The sequence below is a fragment of the Salvelinus fontinalis genome, chromosome 42, assembly GCF_029448725.1.
Source record: "Salvelinus fontinalis isolate EN_2023a chromosome 42, ASM2944872v1, whole genome shotgun sequence".
Lineage (NCBI taxonomy): Eukaryota > Metazoa > Chordata > Actinopteri > Salmoniformes > Salmonidae > Salvelinus > Salvelinus fontinalis.
The window spans coordinates 17,540,589-17,563,455 of record NC_074706.1 but is presented as its reverse complement, the minus strand read 5'-3'; the positions used below and the strand labels follow the sequence as shown (position 1 = coordinate 17,563,455).

Below are 22,867 nucleotides of genomic sequence, written 5' to 3'. Positions count from 1 at the left end.
TTTCACAAAGTATTTGATGACATCACATGCTGAGTGTAGCATGAAATAACAGTATCAGTGAAAGAATTAATGTCTGAAGGTCAAAAATATGTTTCCAAGACACATCAGAGAAATGAGTATTGATTCTGTCAAACAATGAGGGTTCTTACTTTCTGAAATGACTAAATAGACTATAGTTGGCAGGAGTAGCTAAGTACAAGTGTGCTGACGACAACACCTTACAACTGTCTTTCTGCCAGACAGATGAGTAACGGACAAGAATGAAAGCCTCAACACATTATGAGATGTGAGTCATGAGTCGTACAGTCCCACAAAGCCCTACACTGATTGACATGGCATGGCTAGCAGGGTATACAGAGGGACAATGTGCTCATCCGCCATCTGTGTAACCATAAGGAGTTACTTTACTTGGATAGTATAACGATCTGTAGAGCATCTACAGATGGACTATCAACAAACAATCTACTGATAAGCAACTGCTTGCTAGGGCTACAGTTAGGGTAAGGATTAAGTTTCGGGTTAGGATAAGGGCTAGGGTTAAGTTTAGTAGTTAGTTGACATGTTTCTGATAGTCCATCTGTAGATGCTCTACAGACTATCCAAATAAAGTGTTAACTCAATGGGTGGATTTCCATCAGACTTATTGGGTCTTTGGGTGCAAAATAGCAAACACTATAATGCTAGGCCTGACTATAAACAAGGGAATCAAATGTAAAACCTCACCAACTGGATTGTAATGCCCAGTGCATGCTTATTAGACATGTTAGTATGAATGGTGCATATAGCAGACTACATACTACCAACATGAGCTGTGAGGACCCCTTCAATGTTTGGTTAAACCTTTTTGTTTTTTGAAGTCTAATAGATCCTAATAGAGGTGGCTCAACAACAACTGGATACAACAACTCCCCCTGCTGTTCAAAAATATATTTACCTTCTCCAAATGAAACTACATGGGGCATGTGCTGCACCCCAGCCACAAATAGAGCCGGGATGACACCAGTATCGCAATATTTTTTAGATGGCAAAATTTCAAACATGAGGCAGATCAGTCTCTTTGGTCCTTTGAAAACCTTCTGTATGAATGAATGAAGACATTTTATTTGTGTGTCAAATCGCCAATTGGCAACCCATCCCTTATGGGATTAAGTGACACATAAACAAACATTACAATAAGTCACTTTGGTATTAAAATGATCATTCTTCTTCTAGTGTTCTCTGCATTGGGCATCGCATAAAGAGTGAAAAAATGTAAAGTAAAAATCTATACATAATAGTAAATAAGGTTACCAAACAATAATTATATCTCTAGAGCAGTACAATGTACATACATACACACTGTATATATATACGCATAAATACATACATAACATAGAAACGGAAGGTATTTGAACCCAGTCTGGCACAAAGAGAAGATTCTTATGGGAGACAAGCCTGGCAATATCCCTGATCTTACCTGTTTCAGTACGCAGAGGCAATATCCCTGATCTTACCTGTTTCAATACGCAGAGGCAATATCCCTGCTCCTACCTGTTTCAATACGCAGAGGCAATATCCCTGATCTTACCTGTTTCAGTACGCAGAGGAAATATCCCTGATCTTACCTGTTTCAGTACGCAGAGGCAATATCTCTGATCTTACTTGTTTCAGTACGCAGAGGCAATATCTCTGATCTTACCTGTTTCAGTACGCAGAGGCAATATCCCTGATCTTACCTGTTTCAATACGCAGAGGCAATATCCCTGATCTTACCTGTTTCAATACGCAGAGGCAATATCCCTGCTCCTACCTGTTTCAATACGCAGAGGCAATATCCCTGATCTTACCTGTTTCAGTACGCAGAGGAAATATCCCTGATCTTACCTGTTTCAGTACGCAGAGGCAATATCTCTGATCTTACCTGTTTCAGTACGCAGAGGCAATATCTCTGATCTGACCTGTTTCAATACGCAGAGACAACATCCCTGATCTTACCTGTTTCAGTACGCAGAGGCAATATCCCTGCTCTTACCTGTTTCAATACGCAGAGGCAATATCCCTGATCTTACCTGTTTCAATACGCAGAGGCAATATCCCTGATCTTACCTGTGCACATAGCAATCTCTTGCTTTTAGGTAGGTTATACATAATATATCTCTCACACATAAATTCACCCTTAATCAAACAAAAGGTTATCAATTTGGGTTTATAATTAATCTCCTCCACCCATTTTTTTTATTGCATCATATCTATGTCTCCCTTAATTTGGTTTTCGTCCAGATGTTCACAGTCAGACTGTTGAAAAAGGTCAGACATTTCAGTTGCCCGGGCTTCCCCTATGGATAGATCCCAATGAAAAACGTTACTAGCCATTCTGGCAGTTGGCATATCTAACAGTCTATTCCAAAGTCTCACCATGCATGCCTTCCATCTCACCTCACAGGGTTCCCAGCGCACTTGTGGACACCTAAAAAGTAATGTACAGCTCTGTTATGGACATGTTCATTTATAAAAGACCTCTTAGCACCCCACACTCCTGCTGAATAGTCCAGAACAGGACACGCATGTCTGATACAGTTTGGAATACGTAACATAACCAATATCTTTGAGTGGTTTGTTTTTCCTATAACTCCCCCAAGAGCTCTACTCGCTGAGTCAGCCAGGACAGATGTTCCGTATAGAAAGGTCATATGTTCATCAATAAAAATGCCCAAATATTTATACTTGCTAGTAAACTCAAGAAAAACACTTCTCTTAGTACCTGGTTTCTAAAAGTCATTTTCTGTGTTTTTGTCTGGTTGTCTGGTCTCCATCTTTCACACCAATTGACTGCACATAATAACATGTTCTGCAGGTCTTGTTCAGTTTCTTCCATCAAAATAATATCATCGGCATACGAAAATATACTTAGCACTTCATCATCATATCTCACTCCAATATTTAACTGTTTCATTTCTTTTGCCAAATAATTTATAAACACAGCAAACAAAGTCATTGATAAGGTGTCTCCGTGTTTTACACCCGAGGGTGTGTGGAGAAACCAATCTGTACGATATTCATTAACATGCACACAGGGCAATTGGTACTTTGTAAAGAGACTGGATTGCGTGATCAAACTTCCCATCAACCCCGGTCTTTAACCAACTATAGGCTGAAATATCCCTATTTACAAAATCAAAAGCTTTCTGGAAATCAATGGAACATGCAAAAGTAGGCTTCTCTTCGTGTAATCTATTTCTGATTACTGTACAGACTGAGAAGATACAGGCTCTGGATTTACAAAAAAAACATTTTGTTCTTCCACCAGAATGTTCTGATCCTCCAAAACGTCACTAGCCTATTGTTGAGGATGGATGAATATCATTTATAAACCGTACTTAATAAACTTATGCCTCTATAGTTCAGTGGCACTCTCGGGTCATTTTTTGAAGATTTGGGAATGGGATTCAATATAGACTTATGCAAAGTCGATGGCATTATTATGTACTCAAAACAAATTTGGAGCAAATCATGAAGGATGTCAATTCATTTAGGGGATTTTAAAACTTCATTAGGCAGTTCATCAATGCCAAACGCTTTCCCATTTCTTGCAGAGTCAATAACCTTCTTAACTTCTGCCACAGACAGCTCCACATTTAAGTATGGGTTACATACAGTAGCAGTCAAAAGTTTGGACAAACCTACTCATTCAAGGGTTTTTCTTTATTTTTACTATTTTCTATATTGTAGAACAAAAGTGAAGACATCAAAACTATGTAATACCACATATGGAATCATATAAACTCAGTAACAACAAAAAAAAAGTCCCCTTTTCAGGACCCTGTCTTTCAAAGATAATTAAGGTCACAGTTATGAAAACTTAGGACACTAAAGAGGCCTTCCTACTGACTCAGAAAAACACCATAAGAAAGATGCCTTCCTACTGACTCAGAAAAACACCATAAGAAAGATGCCGAGCGTCCCTGCTCAACTGCGTGAATGTGCCTTAGGCATGCTGCAAGAAGGTATGAGGACTGCAGATGTGGCCAGGGCAATAAATTGCAATGTCCGTACTGTGAGACGCCTAAGGCAGCACTACAGGGAGACAGGATGGACAGCTGATCGTCCTTGCAGTGGTAGACTACGTGTAACAACACCTGCACAGGGTCGGTACATCCGGCCATCACACCTGCGGGCCAGGTACAGGATGGCAACAACAATTGCCCGAGTTACACCAGAAACGCACAATCCCTCCATCAGTGCTCAGACTGTCCGCAATAGGCTGAGGGAGGCTGGACTGAGGGCTTGTAGGCCTGTTGTAAGGCAGGTCCTCACCAGACATCACCGGCAACAACGTCGCCTATGGGCATAAACCCACCGTCGCTTGCCAGACAGGACTGGCACAAAGTGCTCTTCACTGACGAGTCGCGGTTGTGTCTCACCAGGGGTGATGGTCGGATTCGCGTTTATCGTCGAAGGAATGAGCCTTACACCGAGGCCTGTACTCTGGAGCGGGATCGATTTGGAGGTAGAGGGTTCGTCATGGTCTGGGGCGGTGTGTCACAGCATCATCGGACTGAGCTTGTTGTCATTGCAGGCAATCTCAACGCTGTGCGTTACATGGAAGACATCCTCATCCCTCATGTGGTACCCTTCCTGCTGGCTCATTCTGACATGACCCTCCAGCATGACAATGCCACCAACCATACTGCTCGTTCTGTGCATGATTTCCTGCAAGACAGGAATGTCAGTGTTCTGCCATGGCCAGCGAAGAGCCCGGATCTCAATCCCATTGAGCAAGTTTGGGATCTGTTGGATCGGAGGGTGAGGGCTAGGGCCATTCCCCCCAGAAATGTCCGGAAACTTGCAGGTGCCTTGGTGGAAGAGTGTGGTAACATCTCACAGCAAGAACAGGCAAATCTGGTGCTGTCCATGAGTAGGAGATGCACTGCAGTACTTAATGCAACTGGTGGCCACACCAGATACTGACTGTTACTTTTGATTTTGACCCCCCTTTGTTCAGGGACACATTATTCCATTTCTGTTAGTCAGATATCTGTGGATCTTGTTCAGTTAATGTCTCAGTTGTTGAATCTTGTTATGTTCATACAAATATTTACACATGTTAACTTTGCTGAAAATAAACTTAGTTGACATTGAGAGAACATTTCTTTTTTTTGCTGAGTTTAGTAAGCAAAAAAGTGTTAAACAAATCAAAATATGTTTTTTATTTTTGAGATTCTTCAAAGTAGCCACCCTTTATCTTGATGACAGCTTCGCACATTCTCTCAACCAGCTTCATGAGGTAGTCACCTGGAATGCATTTCAATGAACTGGTGTGCCCTGTTAAAAGTTCATTTGTGGAATTTCTTTAATTATTGATGCATTTGAGACAATCAGTGATGTGTTGTGATAAGGTAGGGGTGGTATACAGAAGATAGCCCTATTTGGTAAAAGTCCAAGTCCATATTATGGCAAGAACAGCTCAAATAAGCAAAGAGAAACGACAGTGCATCATTACTTTAAGACATGAAGGTCCGTCAATGCGGAAAATTTCAGTCGCAAAAACTATCAAGTGCTATGATGAAACTGGCTCTTATGAGGACCGACACAGGAAAGGAAGACCCAGAGTTACCTCTGCTGCAGAGGATAAGTTCATTAGAGTTACCAGCCTCAGAAATTGCAGCCCAAATACATGCTTCACAGAGTTCAAGTAACAGACCCATCTCAACATCAACTGTTCCGAGGAGACTGTGTGAATCAGACCTTCATGGTCAATTTGCTGCAAAGAAACCACTACTAAAGGACATCAATAATAAGAAGAGACTTGCTTGGGCCAAGAAACACGAGCAATGGACATTAGACCGGTGGAAATCAGTCCTTTGGTCTAATGAGTCCAAATTTGAGATTTTTGGTTCTAACCGTCGTATCTTTGTGAGACGCAGAGTAGGTGAATGGAGGTTCTCCGCATTTGTGGTTCCCACTGTGAAGCATGGAGGAGGAGGTGTTATGGTGTGGGAGTGCTTTTCTGGTGACACTGTCCGTGATTTATTTAGAATTCAAGGCACACTTAACCAGCATGGCTACCACAGCATTCTGCAGCAATACGCTTTCCCATCTGGTTTGCGCCTAGTGGGACTATCATTTGTTTTCAACAGGACAATGACAAACAGTGGGGCAAAAAAGTATTTAGTCAGCCACCAATTGTGCAAGTTCTCCCACTTAAAAAGACGAGAGAGGCCTGTAATTTTCATCATTGATACACTTCAACTATGACAGAGAAAATGAGAATTTTTCCCCCCAGAAAATCACATTGTAGGATTTTTAATGATTTTATTTGCAAATGATGGTGGAAAATAAGTATTTGGTCAATAACAAAAGTTTATCTCAATACTTTGTTATATACCCTTTGTTGGCAATGACAGAGGTCAAACGTTTTCTGTAAGTCTTCACAAGGTTTTCACACACTGTTGCTGGTATTTTGGCCCATTCCTCCATGCAGATCTCCTCTAGAGCAGTGATGTTTTGGGGCTGTTGCTGGGCAACACGGACTTTCAACTCCCTCCAAAGATTTTCTATGGGGTTGAAATCTGGAGACTGGCTAGGCCACTCCAGGACCTTGAAATGCTTCTTACGAAGCCACTCCTTCGTTGCCCGGGCGGTGTGTTTGGGATCATTGTCATGCTGAAAGACCCAGCCACGTTTCATTTTCAATGCCCTTGCTGATGGAAGGAGGTTTCACTCAAAATCTCACGATACATGGCCCCATTCATTCTTTCCTTTACACGGATCAGTCGTCCTGGTCCCTTTGCAGAAAAACAGCCCCAAAGCATGATGTTTCCACCCCCATGCTTCACAGTAGGTATGGTGTTCTTTGGATGCAACTCATCATTCTTTGTCCTCCAAACACGATGAGTTGAGTTTTTACCAAAAAGTTCTATTTTGGTTTCATCTGACCATATGACATTCTCCCAATCTTCTTCTGGATCATCCAAATGCTCTCTAGCAAAATTCAGACGGGCCTGGACATGTACTGGCTTAAGCGGGGGACACGTCTCGCACTGCAGGATTTGAGTCCCTAGCGGCGTAGTGTGTTACAGATGGTAGGCTTTGTTACTTTGGTCCCAGCTCTCTGCAGGTCATTCACTAGGTCCCCCCGTGTGGTTCTGGGATTTTTGCTCACCGTTCTTGTGATCATTTTGACACCACGGGGTGAGATCTTGCGTGGAGCCCCAGATCGAGGGAGATTATCAGTGGTCTTGTATGTCTTACATTTCCTAATAATTGCTCCCACAGTTGATTTCTTCAAACCAAGCTGCTTACCTATTGCAGATTCAGTCTTCCCAGCCTGGTGCAGGTCTACAATTTTGTTTCTGGTGTCCTTTGACAGCTCTTTGGTCTTGGCCATAGTGGAGTTTGGAGTGTGACTGTTTGAGGTTGTGGACAAGTGTCTTTTATACTGATAACAAGTTCAAACAGGTGCCATTAATACAGGTAACGAGTGGAGGACAGAGGAGCCTCTTATAGAAGAAGTTACAGGTCTGTGAGAGCCAGAAATCTTGCTTGTTTGTAGGTGACCAAATACTTATTTTCCACCTAAATTTGCAAATAAAATCATAAAAAATCCTACAATGTGATTTTCTGGATTTTTTTTTCTCTTTTTGTCTGTCATAGTTGAAGTGTACCTATGATGAAAATTACAGGCCTCTCTCGTCTTTTTAAGTGGGAGAACTTGCCCAATTGGTGGCTGACTAAATACTTTTTTGCCCCACTGTACCTCCAGGCTGTGTAATGGCTATTTGACCAAGGAGAGTGATGGAGTGGTGCATCAGATGTGGGAACTCCTTCAAGACCGTTGGAAAAGCATTCCAGGTAAAGCTGGATGAGAGAATGCCAAGAGTGTGCAAAGCTGTCATCAATGCAAAGGGTGGCTACTTTGAAGAATCTCAAATATAAAATATATTTAGACTTGTTTCACACTTTTTTGGTTATTGCATGATTCCATATGTGTTATTTCATAGTGTTGATGTCTTCACTATTATTCTACAATGTAGAAAATAGTCAAAATAAAGAAAAATTTGTAGGTTTGTCCAAACTTTTGACTGGTACTGTATATAAGAGGTTTCTAACATTGTATTTTCCATTTTAGTTCTTAGGGAACATATGTCTTCATATAATTCTTCCTCAAAATATGCCCCATTTTCATTACCTGAGAACAAACTAGCAAACCCCTTCCTTAAGTGCCTGTGTAGTATCAGAGTTCAACCCCCCCCCCCCCCCGCTCTTCCATTGGAATATTCTTATGTCGTTATGTTTATTTGGCTCCAAAACTGTTGAGGATTTCTTGTCTGTATCACCTCAAGGTGTAATAAATGCCCTCTCTGATATCTCCGTTTGAATAAGTGCAAAACTTTTAAACACATTCCTAAAATGTTCTCTTGTAATTCCTATCTTTACACTGTAAAAATAAGTACTCAGCCTTGCGCATTACTGACAATAGATCCCTTAACTCATCATTCCGATAAGGCTTGTTCGGCTTGTAAACTTTCCTGGGCTTGGGGCTGTATTCTTTTTTTGCATCAGAATATATATCACAAAATGTTTCATACCACACAGCTAAATCAAATGGTGTTTCTTGGCATCTTTGCAGAGTTTTGATGACTTCCACCAGAACTCTACATGCCATTTTAGAACAGAAAATAATTTGGCACATTTCTTTTCTTACATTTAGGCCTATGTGGGGTATGTATCTTTTGCCCCAGGTGATGCACAGTAATACCTGGTTGAGAAACAGAAAATATCATAAATAAAAGAGAATGATCAGGAAGTCTACTTTTTTCTTCAATTAAGTCAAAACATCCACATTCTACAACCATCTGTGGGGGTAACACCTTAAATTCCAAACAAGTTTGTAGACAGTTGTGGAGGGTAACTATATAGTCCACCACAGGTTTTTATTTGCTAGATATGGATGTAAAGTTAACGCTTAAGGGGAATATCCTTCCATTAATGATATACATTTTAGAGTCTCGAAGGAATTCTAATAGGGTTTCCCCATGATGATTAACAAAGTCATCCAAAGCAACACGCAATGGAATATCATTAATATAATTTATATAGTCATCTAACCTCCCAATTCCACTGTTACAACTGTTAAGATCCCCACATATGTAAAATATTGTGTGCTTTAGCTTTAAAAAAAAAATTGTGACTCTGGATAATGATGTTTGTTTCCAACATTAGGGCTGTTTTCCTAAAGAAGTTAAATCCGCTTCGTGTTTTGTTTTCTTGCCACATTACTAACGAGTATCGTAATACTTGTATCGTCCCGGCCCTAGCCACAAAATGCCTTGATATGCCATTTATCTAAAAACTATTATAAATGATAAATAACACTGACAAAATATTTTGAAAAGCATAATATAATCAGGGAATTAAAATCTGTACAGTGCATATGGTACATGACCTTGTGAAGGGCATATTGTTGGTAAAGTGATGCAAAGAGCTCTACAGTAGGCTACAGGATGCTTCACCTCTCTTGACCCCTCGTGGTATGGGAGGTAGAGGTCAACATCCAGTCTGCCTGGCCCACTAATCCAGCTTCAGCCTCATTCATTCTGATTGATGATGTTTTTGTACCTCTGGCCTCTCTGCTCCTCCTCCTCGAAACGCTTCCTTATACGAACAATTGCCTCTCCGCCTACACAGTCCAAAGAAGAAGAAAGAAGAAGAGTCTTTCAAGACAGGTATGAGATCCAGGACGACTAGTGGTGATGTCTCTACTTTTAACATTTTTCATCTTCTGTCAGCTAAATACATTTAATAATCGTATACAATCGACACAGTATCTAATGTTCAAACATTCTTTTGCATTCTGAATGACCTTGAATGAAAATGAATAACCTATTCAATAAACCTGAATTAAATGACAAACTGTTAAAATGCACTCTTTTTAACCTTACCTACAGGGCCATCCAGCATTTCTCTGGTAATAGGGCTGCTGTTCAGAGGCTGCCTTGGACTCTCTTGCTGCCTGGCTCCACTATCACTACCATCAGTCACCACATGTGACCCTGCTAATATCCTGGTACTGGCGATGGGGCTCCTCTCTCTCAGCTGCAGCGAGATGCTACTGCTGAGCTCGATGTACTCCTGGTGGAGCTGCCGCACCTCCAGCTGAAGCAGGTCTTTCTCCTTCTGCACCGTGAGCAGGCAGCTTTCCAATATGGCCTGCTCTTGCCTCAGCTGCTTGGCTCCGCCCTCTGCCTCCTCGCCCCTCTTGACGCTCTGTTTGAGGTTCTCTCGTAGTGTCTTGTTCTCCTCTTTGAGATGGGCCACGGCGCCCGACATGGCCTTGTGCTCTTTCCCCACTCTGTCCAGGATGCGTTCGGCTGGGAGTTCGTTCGTGCCCGACGAGGCCGGAAGGCTGCCGTCCCTAGTTGTGATCCCCTCAAGGGAGCTTCTCCTTCTGGCCCCCAGCCGATGGAGCTCGGCCCAACTCATATCCAGCTCATTCGTGAGATGGCTGACCTCCCTTGCCAGCGAGGCTATCCGGTCCTCCAGCTGCCCCTTCTCCTGGGTGAGCTGGGTGCAGAGATCGTTGGCCCTCTCCAGTTGAAGCCGCACCCTGTTGTCACTACCACCTTCTTTAGGCTCCTGAGCCAGGCTGTGATCCCTGGATCTCTCCCCTGCCTGGCTCCCGGCCTCAAGAGCGTCGACGAGTCTATGGTTCTCTGCGGCCTGCTGCTTGTTGAGCTTATCCAGGGTTTTATTCGAGGCTTTGAGGTCCTCATACTTTGGGAGGATCCTCTTGAGCTCGCGGACGCACTCCTTGCAGTAGTCCTCCGTCTTCCGCAACTTCCTCTGCAAGTCCTGTTTCTCTTTCTCCAAGTAAACACACCTGTCCTCCAAGGATAGGCTCTCCATTTTGAGCATATCTCCAATCCTAGGCTCCCCTATCTTGGATGGTGTATCTTGCCTTTGACTTTCTGGGTATGTTTTGGCCATGTTGAAAGTGACAGGGTGTGTATTGAGCTTGGAGGTGGGACTGTGAGTGAGACCACCAGCCATTTTCTGTGAATTGTTGCCACTTGTTGAGCCTGAGACATTGTGATTGGTCAAAAATGGGCGGTCTTCTGCCTTGTTTTCTCTTATCTTCTTGTTGAGGCTGAGGTTGTCCTCCTCCAGTGATACCAGAGCGTTTTTCAGTCTGTCCACCGTATTCTCCAAATCGACTATCATCTCATATTTGTAGTCTGTCCCGAGAGCTCGGTCTCCTGAGCCACTACGTATTGGGGAGCAGTCAGGGTCAAAAGCCCTCGGTGAATGCCTGTAGGATGCTCTAAGCGTCTCCGATTCATTTGTTTCTTTCATCAATGAAACATTGTTAAACTTTTCTGAAGATATCCCTGATTTGCTGTTACAATTATGAAGAGGAGGCTGTGTTTTCTTCATGTGCTGTGAAACTGGTGTGGTCCACTCAACCTGAAATGAGTACAAGGAATGAGTGAGAGCCGTGTTGCATTCATTTAACCATGACCCATATAGTCAATAATAGAATATTCTTGTGGGTTTAACACAGATTTGTACATACAGATGAAGTCGGAAGTTTACATACACCTTAACCAAATACATTTAAACTCAGTTTTTCACTATTCCTGACATTTAATCCTAGTAAAAATTCCCTGTCTTAGGTCAGTTAGTACCCCTATTTATTTTAAGAATGTGAAATGTCAGAATAATAGTAGAGTGATTTATTTCAGCTTTTATTTCTTTCATCACATTCCGAGTGGGTCAGAAGTTTACATACACTAAATTAGTATTTGGTAGCATTGCCTTTAAATTGTTTAACTTGGGTCAAACGTGTCGGGTAGCCTTCCACAAGCTTCCCACAATAAGCTGGTGTAACTGAGTCAGGTTTGTAGGCCTCCTTGCTTTTCAGTTCTGCTCACAAATGTTCTATAGGATTGAGGTCAGGGCTTTGTGATGGCCACTCCAATACCTTGACTTTCTTGTCCTTAAGCCATTTTGCCACAACTTTGGAAGTATGCTTGGAGTCATTGTCCATTTGGAAGACCCATTTGCGACCAAGCTTTAACTTCCTGACTGATGTCTTGAGATTTTGCTTCAATATATCCACATAATTTTCCTTCGTCATGATGCCATCTATTTTGTGAAGTGCACCAGTCCCTCCTGCAGCAAAGCACCCCCACAACATGATGCTGCCACCCCCGTGCTTCACGGTTGGGATGGTGTTCTTCGGCTTGCAAGGCTCCCCCTTTTTCCTCCAAACATAACGATGGTCATTATGGCCAAACAGTTCTATTTTTGTTTCATCAGACCAGAGGACATTTCTCCAAAATGTACGATCTTTGTCCCCATGTGCAGTTGCAAACCGTAGTCTGTCTTTTTTATGGCGGTTTTGGAGAAGTGACTTCTTCCTTGCTGAGCGGCCTTTCAGGTTATGTCGATATAGGACATGTATTACTGTGGATATAGATACTTTTGTACCTGTTTCCTCCAGCATCTTCACAAGGTCCTTTGCTATTGTTCTGGGATTGATTTGCACTTTTCGCAACAAAGTAAATTCATCTCTAGGAGACAGAACGCATCTCCTTCCTGAGCGGTATGACGGCTGCGAGGCCATGGTGTTTATACTTGCGTACTATTGTTTGTACAGATGAATGTGGTACCTTCAGGCGTTTGGAAATTGCTCCCAAAGATGAACCAGACCTGTGGAGGTCTATTTCTTTTGATTTTCCCATGATGTTAAGCAAAGTTTGAAGGTAGGCCTTGAAATACATCCACAAGTACACCTCCAATTGACTCAAGTTATGTCAACTAGCCTATCAGAAGCTTCTAAAGCCATGACATAATTTTCTGGAATTTTCAAAGCTGTTTAAAAGGCACAGTCAACTTAGTGTATGTACACTTCTGACCCACTGGAATTGTGATACAGTGAATTATAAGTGAAATAATCTGTCTGTAAACAATTGTTGGAAAAATAATAATTTGTGTCATGCACAAAGTAGATGTCCTAACCGACTTGCCAAAACTATAGTTTGTTAATTAGAAATTTGTGGAGTGGTTGAAAAACGAGTTTTAATGACTCCAACCTAAGTGTATGTGAACTTTCGACTTCAACTGTACATATTCAGCAGCCATTCTTTATTAGCCTACTCTCCAACAAGTAGGCCTAGCATGAGGTACAGTAATTCTTTCATCATGACAGCCTATGCTATATTCTTAATAACAATCCTCGAACAATGTCTTTACATAAAAATGCCTAATTCAAATGCAGAACATGATATGTCCTCATTATTAACATTCAACCTGGTTGCCTTCTCTTGGAGACAGAGGGGCCTCAGGTGTGTAGGAGCTTTGTCTTCTCATGCTGATCTCTGGGGTGATGGCTGGATGGCAGCACGTTTGAACCCTGAACCCGAAATGGGCCTGAAATTACATTCACTGACAGGAACCTAAAACATTAATGAGCAGGGCTTAAATGGCATTTCATTTAGGATAGTTTAGATATTGTTCCAGCTATCAAGGCTATCAACATTTCTGCTAACGTAGCTAAAGTTGGCTAACTAAATAACTCGCTAGCTAGCAGGCGTTGCTGGCTAGCTAATTAGCTAACGTTACAGTAAAACATGGTCAATAGGTAAATAAATCATAACTTACCCTCTGCAGGAACTCCGTTTGCTTGTAGCTACATGACACGTTCAAAATGCGAATTCATAATCGTAGCTCATTTGTTTCAAGATTTGCTAAACTTCGTTCTCTCTAATAAATCAGCGCGTGAGGTTACCATGGTAACCGGAATTCTGAGGTCCCTCAAATTTGAGCTAAACTCTGATTGGATGTAGTCATCAACAGTTCTTTCACACCATTTTTACACACTTTTCAATTTTGGGGGGTTTGTGAGCCTTTTGCCACTTTAATTAACAAGTCATGTCTTATCTATAAATATACTTAGTATCTTTTTCAGAAATAGACAAAAACTATTATATATATATATGCTTCAACTTAAATATTGTTCTATAGTAGGCCTATTTACAACGTTTCATGGACAACTGGGCTGTTGTATCGTGTGCCAACACTCACCCTTATTCCATGTTGTAATACAGACTCTTGCCAAGGTACCCTTTTCCTATTACAGTTATAGCCAACGGGATCAACTTACCTGTGATCTCACCCTGTCAAATGTCTATGATGTTTTTCCCCACTGAGGAAACTGGCATTATCTAGAAAAAGAGGGACGTGACACTTGATCCCACCTAAAAGTGTGGAAACTGAAAAGTTACCTACAAAAGTCACACAAGATGCAGTATTCAGAGAAAGAAAATGTATCATAGTCTGATTCACTGGGCTGAGGGTATTTAGCTGGGGTCTTTGGGGTGCTAAATGGAGCCAGACCCTGTTTTAAAGGCCTCTCACAACTGGTGGAGGGATTTAGGCTACATCACTGTCAACTAACCTCCTAACATAACACCTCTCTGAGTTAACTTTTTTGAAAAGAGCACGCAAAACAAAATGTCATTGCCTGTTATTGTGGCTAAATTGACACATCCAGGACCAACATGTCTTTTCAGACTACTACTTCACATCCATTCATTTCTTCACCCACACAGCTGTTGGGATGGCCATTGAACACCCGGGGAAAGTGTAGCCTCCTCGGGATAGAGGTTCAAATAATGTAGGCGAGCGACATGGATCAGGTTCCCTTCACTTCAGCAGTATGACTCCTCACAATCTCATAATGATCCGCTCGTGCACATAGTAGTTATATGACAAGCTCAACTGTTAGAAGACATGTAAACATCTTTTATCATCTCACTAGTTTTTGTCTAATCACAGTTGTCCTTCCTCGCGTTCATCCCTTTCCGTTGTCACCCAAACACTTGCTGACCTTACAACTCATTCACTGACGCTCGCCGTCTGGCTGGACGCCAAAACCCAGGTCGTAAACAGACAGTACCCTTTATGCCCACCGTGACACCCTGTGAGGAATAACAGCTGACACGGGGAAGGTGACACATTCACAGCTCCTCGTCGTCGTCCCCCTTGAGAGACTCTCAGTGCCCTCTGTGACACTGTGACGAGCCAGCACTTCATCTGCTGCGTCTGCCTATCAAATCAGTCAGCCAGCCAGCTCAGGAAAGGGATGAAGAGTAAGACAATATGAGGCATTTCCACAACATGGAGTCAAAACCCCTTTATTTGAAGTAAGAGAATAGTATACATGTAAGTGTATTCACAAACAAATGCACTGTCAGGATGTGCAAAAAAGAGCAAACAGACAATAGAACACAGGAGAACACAGATACAAACAGTTACAATCAATGGTGCCTCACTGGCAGACAGAATTTTTAGGATGGTGCGTGTGTGCGTGTTTGTGTGAGGAGGGTCCTATGCCGAGGGGAAAGCAGTGACAAGGTCATGGCCCTCCGGGGGTCTTGTCCGGGCTCGAGCGTGGGTCTCGCAGTACAGTTGGCCCTCCACGAAGAAGTAGCCCTTCTGTTTAAGGTTGACGTCACAGTCGGTGCACACGAAGCAGCTAGGGTGGCGGAACTTGTCTCTCGCTTTCACCACTGTGCCCCTATAGAAGAACAACAGAAGTAAAAACAGGAGTAGGCTGAAGTTACCGCTGACGCTGATCTTGGGTCAGTTTAGCATTTCCCCCACTAATGGTTTATGGTTAAGATTGGGGGAGGGGAAGCTGGAGCAGGGTTGCCAGATTACAAAAGTACATCAATGATTTGGGAGGGTGCTGCCTACCTTATCTAACCACTCAAAGTACACTAAGTATACCAAACATTATGGACACCTTCCTAATATTGAGTTGCGCGTACAAACTCAAATTCCAACTTTCCCTTTCAAAGCCCAGTGCAGTATTTTACAACATTAACAATGTCTCCACTGTATTTCTGATCAATTTGATGTTATTTTAAATGAACAAAAAAAATGCTTTTCTTTCAAAAACAAGGACATTTCTAAGTGACCCCAAACTTTTGAACGGAAGTGTACATTTCTACACTATGAGGTTGGACTAATACTGTCAAATTGTGAGAATTATGATAATGCCCTTTTAGTGTAAGAGCTATTTAAAAAGACGGCCTGAAATTTCAGCCTGTTTCAGTGTGATGGAGTTTTGGCCTGGTTTTTGCCTGGTGACATCACCAATAACAGAGTTCCAAACCTCTCTGCCAATAACAGCTAGTTTTCCCCTCCCCACGCAAACCACTCCCAGAAAGTCCACAAAAATATTTTTCTTGAGAAATTGCTCTTTGCTTAGAGTTTATTTGGACTATTTTAATTGAAAACAATCAAAGTAAGGTATTTAATTGTTGCCCAGAAATGATTTGATAATGATAAAAAGGGTCAACTAGTTTTTGGCAGAACTTTTTAGGTGTAACTCTTCAGGCTAGGGTACCAGTTTGTTTCTGTTATCATTATACTCCTTGCCACTCCTTGTCTGACCAAACACTTTTGATCAACACAACTAAGCAAACTCTCTGTAGAAGAAAGATACTGTTCGGCAACACAGGAGGTTGGTGGTACCTTAATTGGGGAGGACTGGCTCATGGTAACGGCTGGAATGGTATCAAAGACATCAAACGTGTTTAATGCTATTCCATTCGCTACATTCCGACCATTATTATGAGCCGTCCTCCCCTCAGCAGCCGCCTGTGTTTGGAATGACACAAAATAAAAGGAGTGGAATGTCATCTCAAAACAGGTTCTGGATTCCAGGCTATAACTCTTCTTATTATAATAAGTATTGAAAGAAATGGGTGCAACTCAGTACCAACTTTTCATATGACATTCTCAGAGCAGCTTTGTCTTCGAAGTACTCACACAATGCCGTTTCCACACTTGTCACACAGGGGCAGTTTCTGCAGGTTTCCTGTGGGCGGTGGTGGCTTAGTCATTGGCGCTCTCACTGTCCTCGTCACCATGGGGCGAGTGCCTGGACAACACATGGGACACGCACTATTGGTACCCTAATCCCTATATAGTGCTCTACTTCGAGCTGGTCAATACAGTACATAGAGAATAGGTTACCATTTGTGACACAGAACACAAGTCACAAGCAAATTATTAAAATTAGGAGCATACCGTAGTTGAAGGATATTAAATAATTTTTATATTGAAATACAAAAGGGAGCAGAGCGTTAGAGACATATACTGTATGATGTCACAGATATGTCACCATAGCACAGTATATTGATGACACCATAGCACAGTATATTTATGACACCATAGCACAGTATATTGATGACACCATAGCAGAGTATATTGATGATGACACCTTAGCACAGTATATTGCATGCACGGATACATGATCTCAAATCTATTGCACACTTCCTGTATATTCACCAGCATTGAACCCCCCAAACAATGCAGTGCAATAGACAGTGGCGGCCTGTCGTTCAGGGTAGGTGGGACAGAGTACCACCACCTGTTTTGAGCCCCACATTTTTAGCAAAATAAATAAATAAATAAATATATATACATACACAAAGAAATAAAATGTTTTGGGCTTGCCTGTTTTGAATGTCATTTTTGGCATTAATACGTGTCACATATCCGTTTGTAAACAATGAAGAAAAAAAAGAAAGAAAAAAAAGATATATCATTGAGTTAATAAATCCGCATACAAACATGGTCTCTTTTTTGTTTTCTTGAGTGAGGCAGCTCCAAAATGCAGATGTTTCAGCCTAGCTCAGTGCTTTCTGCGGTGGTGGTGCAAGCCAGCAGAAAATAGGAGCATTGCGCCGTGATTGGCTCAGTGTTCTGTCACTCATGGGGACACTACGTCATCACCAAGTTTAAGTCCTGAGTAAGCATAGACATCCAGAATGTCAGCCCTTTGAGTCCTGCCATAGAGTTCTATTACAAGTACCCTTCCAAGAAGGCTCAAGGTCATTGGCCACAGATAACTTACGTAAAATCACGTTATATGTACAGTAGCTTTGATTGGACTGATCATGTCAACATTTTAGTTTCAAAGTCTTAGCTATCAGTCATCATGAATCAAGTCGACAATCTACTGACAAATCCTTTTTAATCCTTGTCATATGAAGAGAAAATATGAAGAGAAATTAAATAAAACCTATCGGTGCTCATCGGCCATTGGACATAAAGAGTACACAACAAGTTGGAAATCGCAAATTCAACAATGAGTAGTTTGTAAGGATTCAGTGGCTAACTGCGAGCATTGCAAAGCAACCACTAGCCTGCTATTCAATGGAGTGTCTGTGTGTTTTTTTACCCCCTCAGAGTTCCCACCATAAATCCAGAGAATGCCAGACTTTGATGACAAAGTTTGATAACAAAATTTGCCCTCACAAGACCACCGCGCCACCTTCAGAAGCTGAGTCCAAAAATGTATTGTATGCTGCTGCATAAATTATGTAACATGCCAGGGAGATATGTCTACTGTAGCTAAGAAAGTAAGCTGTTAGCAGCCCATGTGCCTCACCCTAATAATTTGGTCTATTTTCACAAACGTGGTATTGTAAACACATCGTTCGTGGCCGATGTGTTTTTCAAACCTTTTTTGTACAGCACACACAACATTCTATAATAGGGAAAAGGGGATACCTAGTCAGTTGTACAACTGAATGCATTCAACTGAAATGTGTCTTCTGCATTTAACCCAACCCCTCTGAATCAGAGAGGTGCAGCGGGGCTGCCATAATCGACATCCACGTCTTTGGCGCCCAAGGAACAGTAGGGTAACTGCCTTGCTCAGGGGCAGAACAACAGATTTTTACCTTGTCAGCGTTGGGATTCAATCCAGTAACCGAAAGGTTACTGGCCAACGCTCTGACCACTAGGCTACCTGCCGCCCCTAGAATTGTGTTATTTGATGTGTCAAATTAAAAGCTTCTTTAACACGTCAAATGTGTTATGACGTGTATCTTTTTTGACACGCAAAGACCCAAACGGCGTTCAATGTGCCTCGCCCTAATAATTTGGTCTATTTTCACCTCTTAATTTCGCCTACTGTTCTAACTTGGTGGTGCACATAACCTGTAGCCTATAACCTGTTTTAGAGAATTGTAATCATTGAATATTGTAAGAGTTTTCATTGTCTGTTTATATGCCCCTTTTATTTATCCTATGGTTCTGACTTGTACAGGGAGTACACTGTAAGAACAGCCCATGTTCTGAATTCTGTCGCTGTACATTTCAAAAGTGCTGAACAAATAGTTATATTGACTATGTCCGTCGTCGTTAGCTCATTAATGTCTTAATCGAAATTACGAATGGCCTCTTATCCGCTTGTCGTCCCCTTATGCCATAGTTTGTACATCTCAATTGTCAGTAGAAACCACACTTGTTTAAGCAAGTCAGCCATATCAGCTGTTTTTTTTAATTTAAAGGCGGTAAATTAGGCTGAATAAACTGTTTCGCTGCCAGACAAGGCTCCGCTGATAGCCAGGTGTAGCAGTGGCAAGGTGTTGGGACTGCTGTACTGTATGTAGGCCCTAAAAGTTTGTGGGCACCATTTGTCACCGTTATAGTGCAACTAATGTCTTGTTTAGTGTTGTGTTGTGTAGTGGATTTACTGGCATGCATACCACTTTTTTTTCCTTTGCCCCACAAAGATTTACATGCTAAAATCACCACTGGCAATACCACAAATTCAGTTATTGTGTAATGTCTTTTGCAGAATCTCTTTTCAGAAACACACTTTTTTGACCATGTTATTTTTTATGTTTGACTAATGTGTAACTAATACATGCTGCTATTTTGGCCTATTGGGAAAACGGATGTGCCTAAAAAAGTGAAAAGGATTAAACCATTTATGGACTATATTTACATGGCTGTTCTGACATATTGAGATATTCTGCTCTACAGTCGTATGCGTGACAAGTAAGACATTAGATGCAGATAGAGAAAAGTCCAGTTTTATTCAGTACAGATTCACATGAGTGACTTCTTAAAAGGGCCAATCTGCAGATGCTACGTCCATAGCTGCGGAAGGTAGAGGTGCTGAGGGTTCTGCAGCACCCCCTGGAAAATCTGAATTCAAAATCTTTGTAGATGTAATTTTTTTCCCAGCACAGCCCCATCTGTAGCACGGCTCCAAATTCTCCAGCCCTATATCCCTCAGCTTTTTTACTGAAACAGGGGCAGGGAGGACGCATTGTTATTGTTTCAATAGCTGATTTCCACTTTAAAATTATATAACCTATCATCTTCTTATGGTTTGGGGGCAGTATTTTGACGTCTGGATAAGAAGCGTGCCCAAAGTAAACTGCATGTTACTCAGGCCCAGAAGCTAGGATATGCATATAATTGGTAGATTTGGATAGAAAACACTAAAATAATGTTTGAGTATAACAGAACTGATATGGCAGGCAAAAACCTGAGGAAAATCTATCCAGGAAGTGGGATTTTTTTGATGTGGGTAGTTTTCAATTTAATGCCTATAGAGTATCAAATGGGTTAGGACCCAGAATGCAGTTCCTATGGCTTCCATTAGATGTCAACAGTCCTTAGACAATGTTTCAGGCTTGTTTTCGGGAAAATGAAGAAGAATGAGACCTTTCTGTCAGTGGACTGTAGAATCATGCAGCGCTGGTTTGCGCGCATGACCGAGTGTGCGCCCTTCGTTGTTTTTCCTTTCTATCGAATATGCTATTGTCCAGTTGAAATATTATTGAATATTTAAACAATTGACAACCTAAGGATCAATTATAAACATCGTTTGACATGTTTCAACGAACTTTACCGGTACTATTATGTATTCGTCTGCATGTTTTGACCGCCTTTGAGCCAGTGGTTTACTAAACAAAATGCGCCCCTCCCCAAAAAGAAGAGTTTTTGGGATATAAAAAGAGGGACTTTATCGAACAAAACAAACATTCATTGTGTAGCTGGGACTCTTGTGACTGCAAGATCTTCAAAAGGTAAGTGATTCATTTTATCGCTATTTCTGACGTTTGTAATTCCTTTACTTGGTTGTAAAATGTTTGTATGCTTTTGTAAGCGGGGCGCTGTCCTCAGATAATCACATGGTATGCTTTCGCTGTAAAGCCTTTTTGAAATCTGACAAAGTGGCTGGATTAACAAGAAGTTAATCTTTAAACCGATGTATAACACTTGTATTTTTTATGAATGTATATTTTGACTATTTCTGTATTTTGAATTTGGCGCTCTGCAATTTCACTGGATGTTGTCGAGGTGGGTCGCTAGTGGAACGCCTGAGCCAGTTAAAGTCACTGTCTCCAAATGTGCATTATATAAAACTAGATTAAAACCACATTAAACTATACATATATTCCAGTGGTGGCTGGATAAAACGGGCTCATTCCATTCTGGAAATTACGATGAGCCCGACCTCCTATATCTCAGCCCACCATCCTCCTCTGATGTGTTCAAATCAAGAGCTAATGGAAAATGTCTCAACCCAAAAACTTATTGTAGAGGTCATGGACAATACAATATCTCTTATCTTTTGCCATGTGTTAACAGGCACAACAGATGGGTTGATTGAACTCTTCATAGCGTTTCACCAGGTGGGAAATGGCCTTGAGGTACCGCCTCCACATGAAGTAGCTCATGTACGCATCAACGTTCTTGTCCAATTGGAGGAGGAAGTCTGCCAGTGCCTTTGCATCCGGGAAGTCATTGATATGAATAAAGGAATCCGCAGGAAGAAAGTCTTCGTGGTTCTGTCTAGACGGGCCCAATACTATTGGTACAGTTCCTGCCACGAGTGGTCCATTCACCTTTTCCGTGATGTAGTCTCTGTAGATTGAATTCTCAGACGAGAGGTAGAACTTGCAGCTGTCGATGGTTGAGTAATACTCTGTGCTTTTCAAACGACGGCCCGTAAAAGCAGTGCCGAAATGGGTTACTGCTCCTGATAATATTTTTCTCGGACTGACGTCCCTGTGTAAGGGTTATTATTGCTCACAATCCAGCAGACTAATTTATCTTTCTTGGGCAGCACAAAATCTGTCTCAGTCGTCATGGTTGTTAGTTCGTTTTTCGCACTACACTGACCCCAAACCGGCTGCGCGCGTGCGCCATCGTGCATAAATGCATTTTGTCCCCCCACACCAAACGCGATCACGACACGCAGGTTAAAATATCAAGACAAACTCTGAACCAATTGTATTAATTTGGGGACAGGTCGAATTGCATTAAACATTTATGGGAACTTAGCTAGCTAGCTAGCTTCCACTTGCTAGCTAATTTGTCATATTAGCTAGCTTGTTGTTGCTAGCTAATTTGTCCTGGGATATAAACATTGAGTTGTTATTTTACCTGAAATACACAAGGTCCTCTACTCCACCAATTAATCCACACATAAAAAACGGCCAACCGAATCGTTTCTAGTCATCTCTCCTCCTTTCAGGCTTTTTCTTCTCTTGAATTTATATTGCGATTGGCAACTTTCATAAATTACGTTCATTACCGCCACCGACCTATTTCGTCCTTCAGTCACCCACGTGGGTATAACCAATGAGGAGATGGGAGAGGCAGGAATTGCAGCGCGATCTGCATCAGAAATAGAACTGCCTTCTATGTTAGCCCTTGGCAACGCAGACACTCGTTGGCGCGCGCGAGCAGTGTGGGTGCAATAATTGAATAATATTGACTTCTAAATTTATTTTGCAACGCTTGTGCACGCGACGCGAGCGGTGTAGTCAGCCTGTTAGGTTGAAGAGGTTTTCCAGACCTGGTATTTTTTTGTTATTTGTTGGTAATTTCATGTGATACCAGATCATTTTCTGAAAACCTGGACGAGGAGACCAGGGCAAGTCGGTCTGGTGCTTTTGTGAAAGAAAATGACAGCGTCCACTTTGTCGTAAAGGGATCTGTCGTCTGTCAGGACGCAGCTATTGATGTTGAACAGGGTACACACCAATTGGCCAGAGCCACA

General features: G+C 41.9%; 2 protein-coding genes across 2 annotated transcripts in view; both read right to left on the bottom strand.

The window, feature by feature from the left end:
* Positions 1–8,278: 8,278 nt before the first annotated feature.
* Positions 8,279–11,456, bottom strand: LOC129841327 (CAP-Gly domain-containing linker protein 1-like). Its single transcript, XM_055909549.1, has 2 exons — positions 9,921–11,456; positions 8,279–9,658 (listed from the first exon to the last, which is right to left on the bottom strand). The coding sequence occupies exons 1-2, from the start codon at positions 11,410–11,412 to the stop codon at positions 9,567–9,569; spliced, it is 1,584 nt and encodes a 527-aa protein (XP_055765524.1). The 5' UTR covers positions 11,413–11,456; the 3' UTR covers positions 8,279–9,566.
* Positions 11,457–15,147: 3,691 nt separating this feature from the next.
* LOC129841380 (PDZ and LIM domain protein 3-like) overlaps positions 15,148–22,867 on the bottom strand; it is a 29,554-nt gene continuing 21,834 nt past the window's right edge. Inside the window, exons 6-7 of the mRNA XM_055909629.1 lie at positions 16,819–16,930; positions 15,148–15,559 (exon numbers count right to left, since the gene is read on the bottom strand). Of these exons, the coding sequence (XP_055765604.1) occupies positions 15,370–15,559; positions 16,819–16,930 (302 nt within the window). The 3' untranslated portion in view covers positions 15,148–15,369. The remainder of the gene's footprint in view (positions 15,560–16,818; positions 16,931–22,867) is intronic.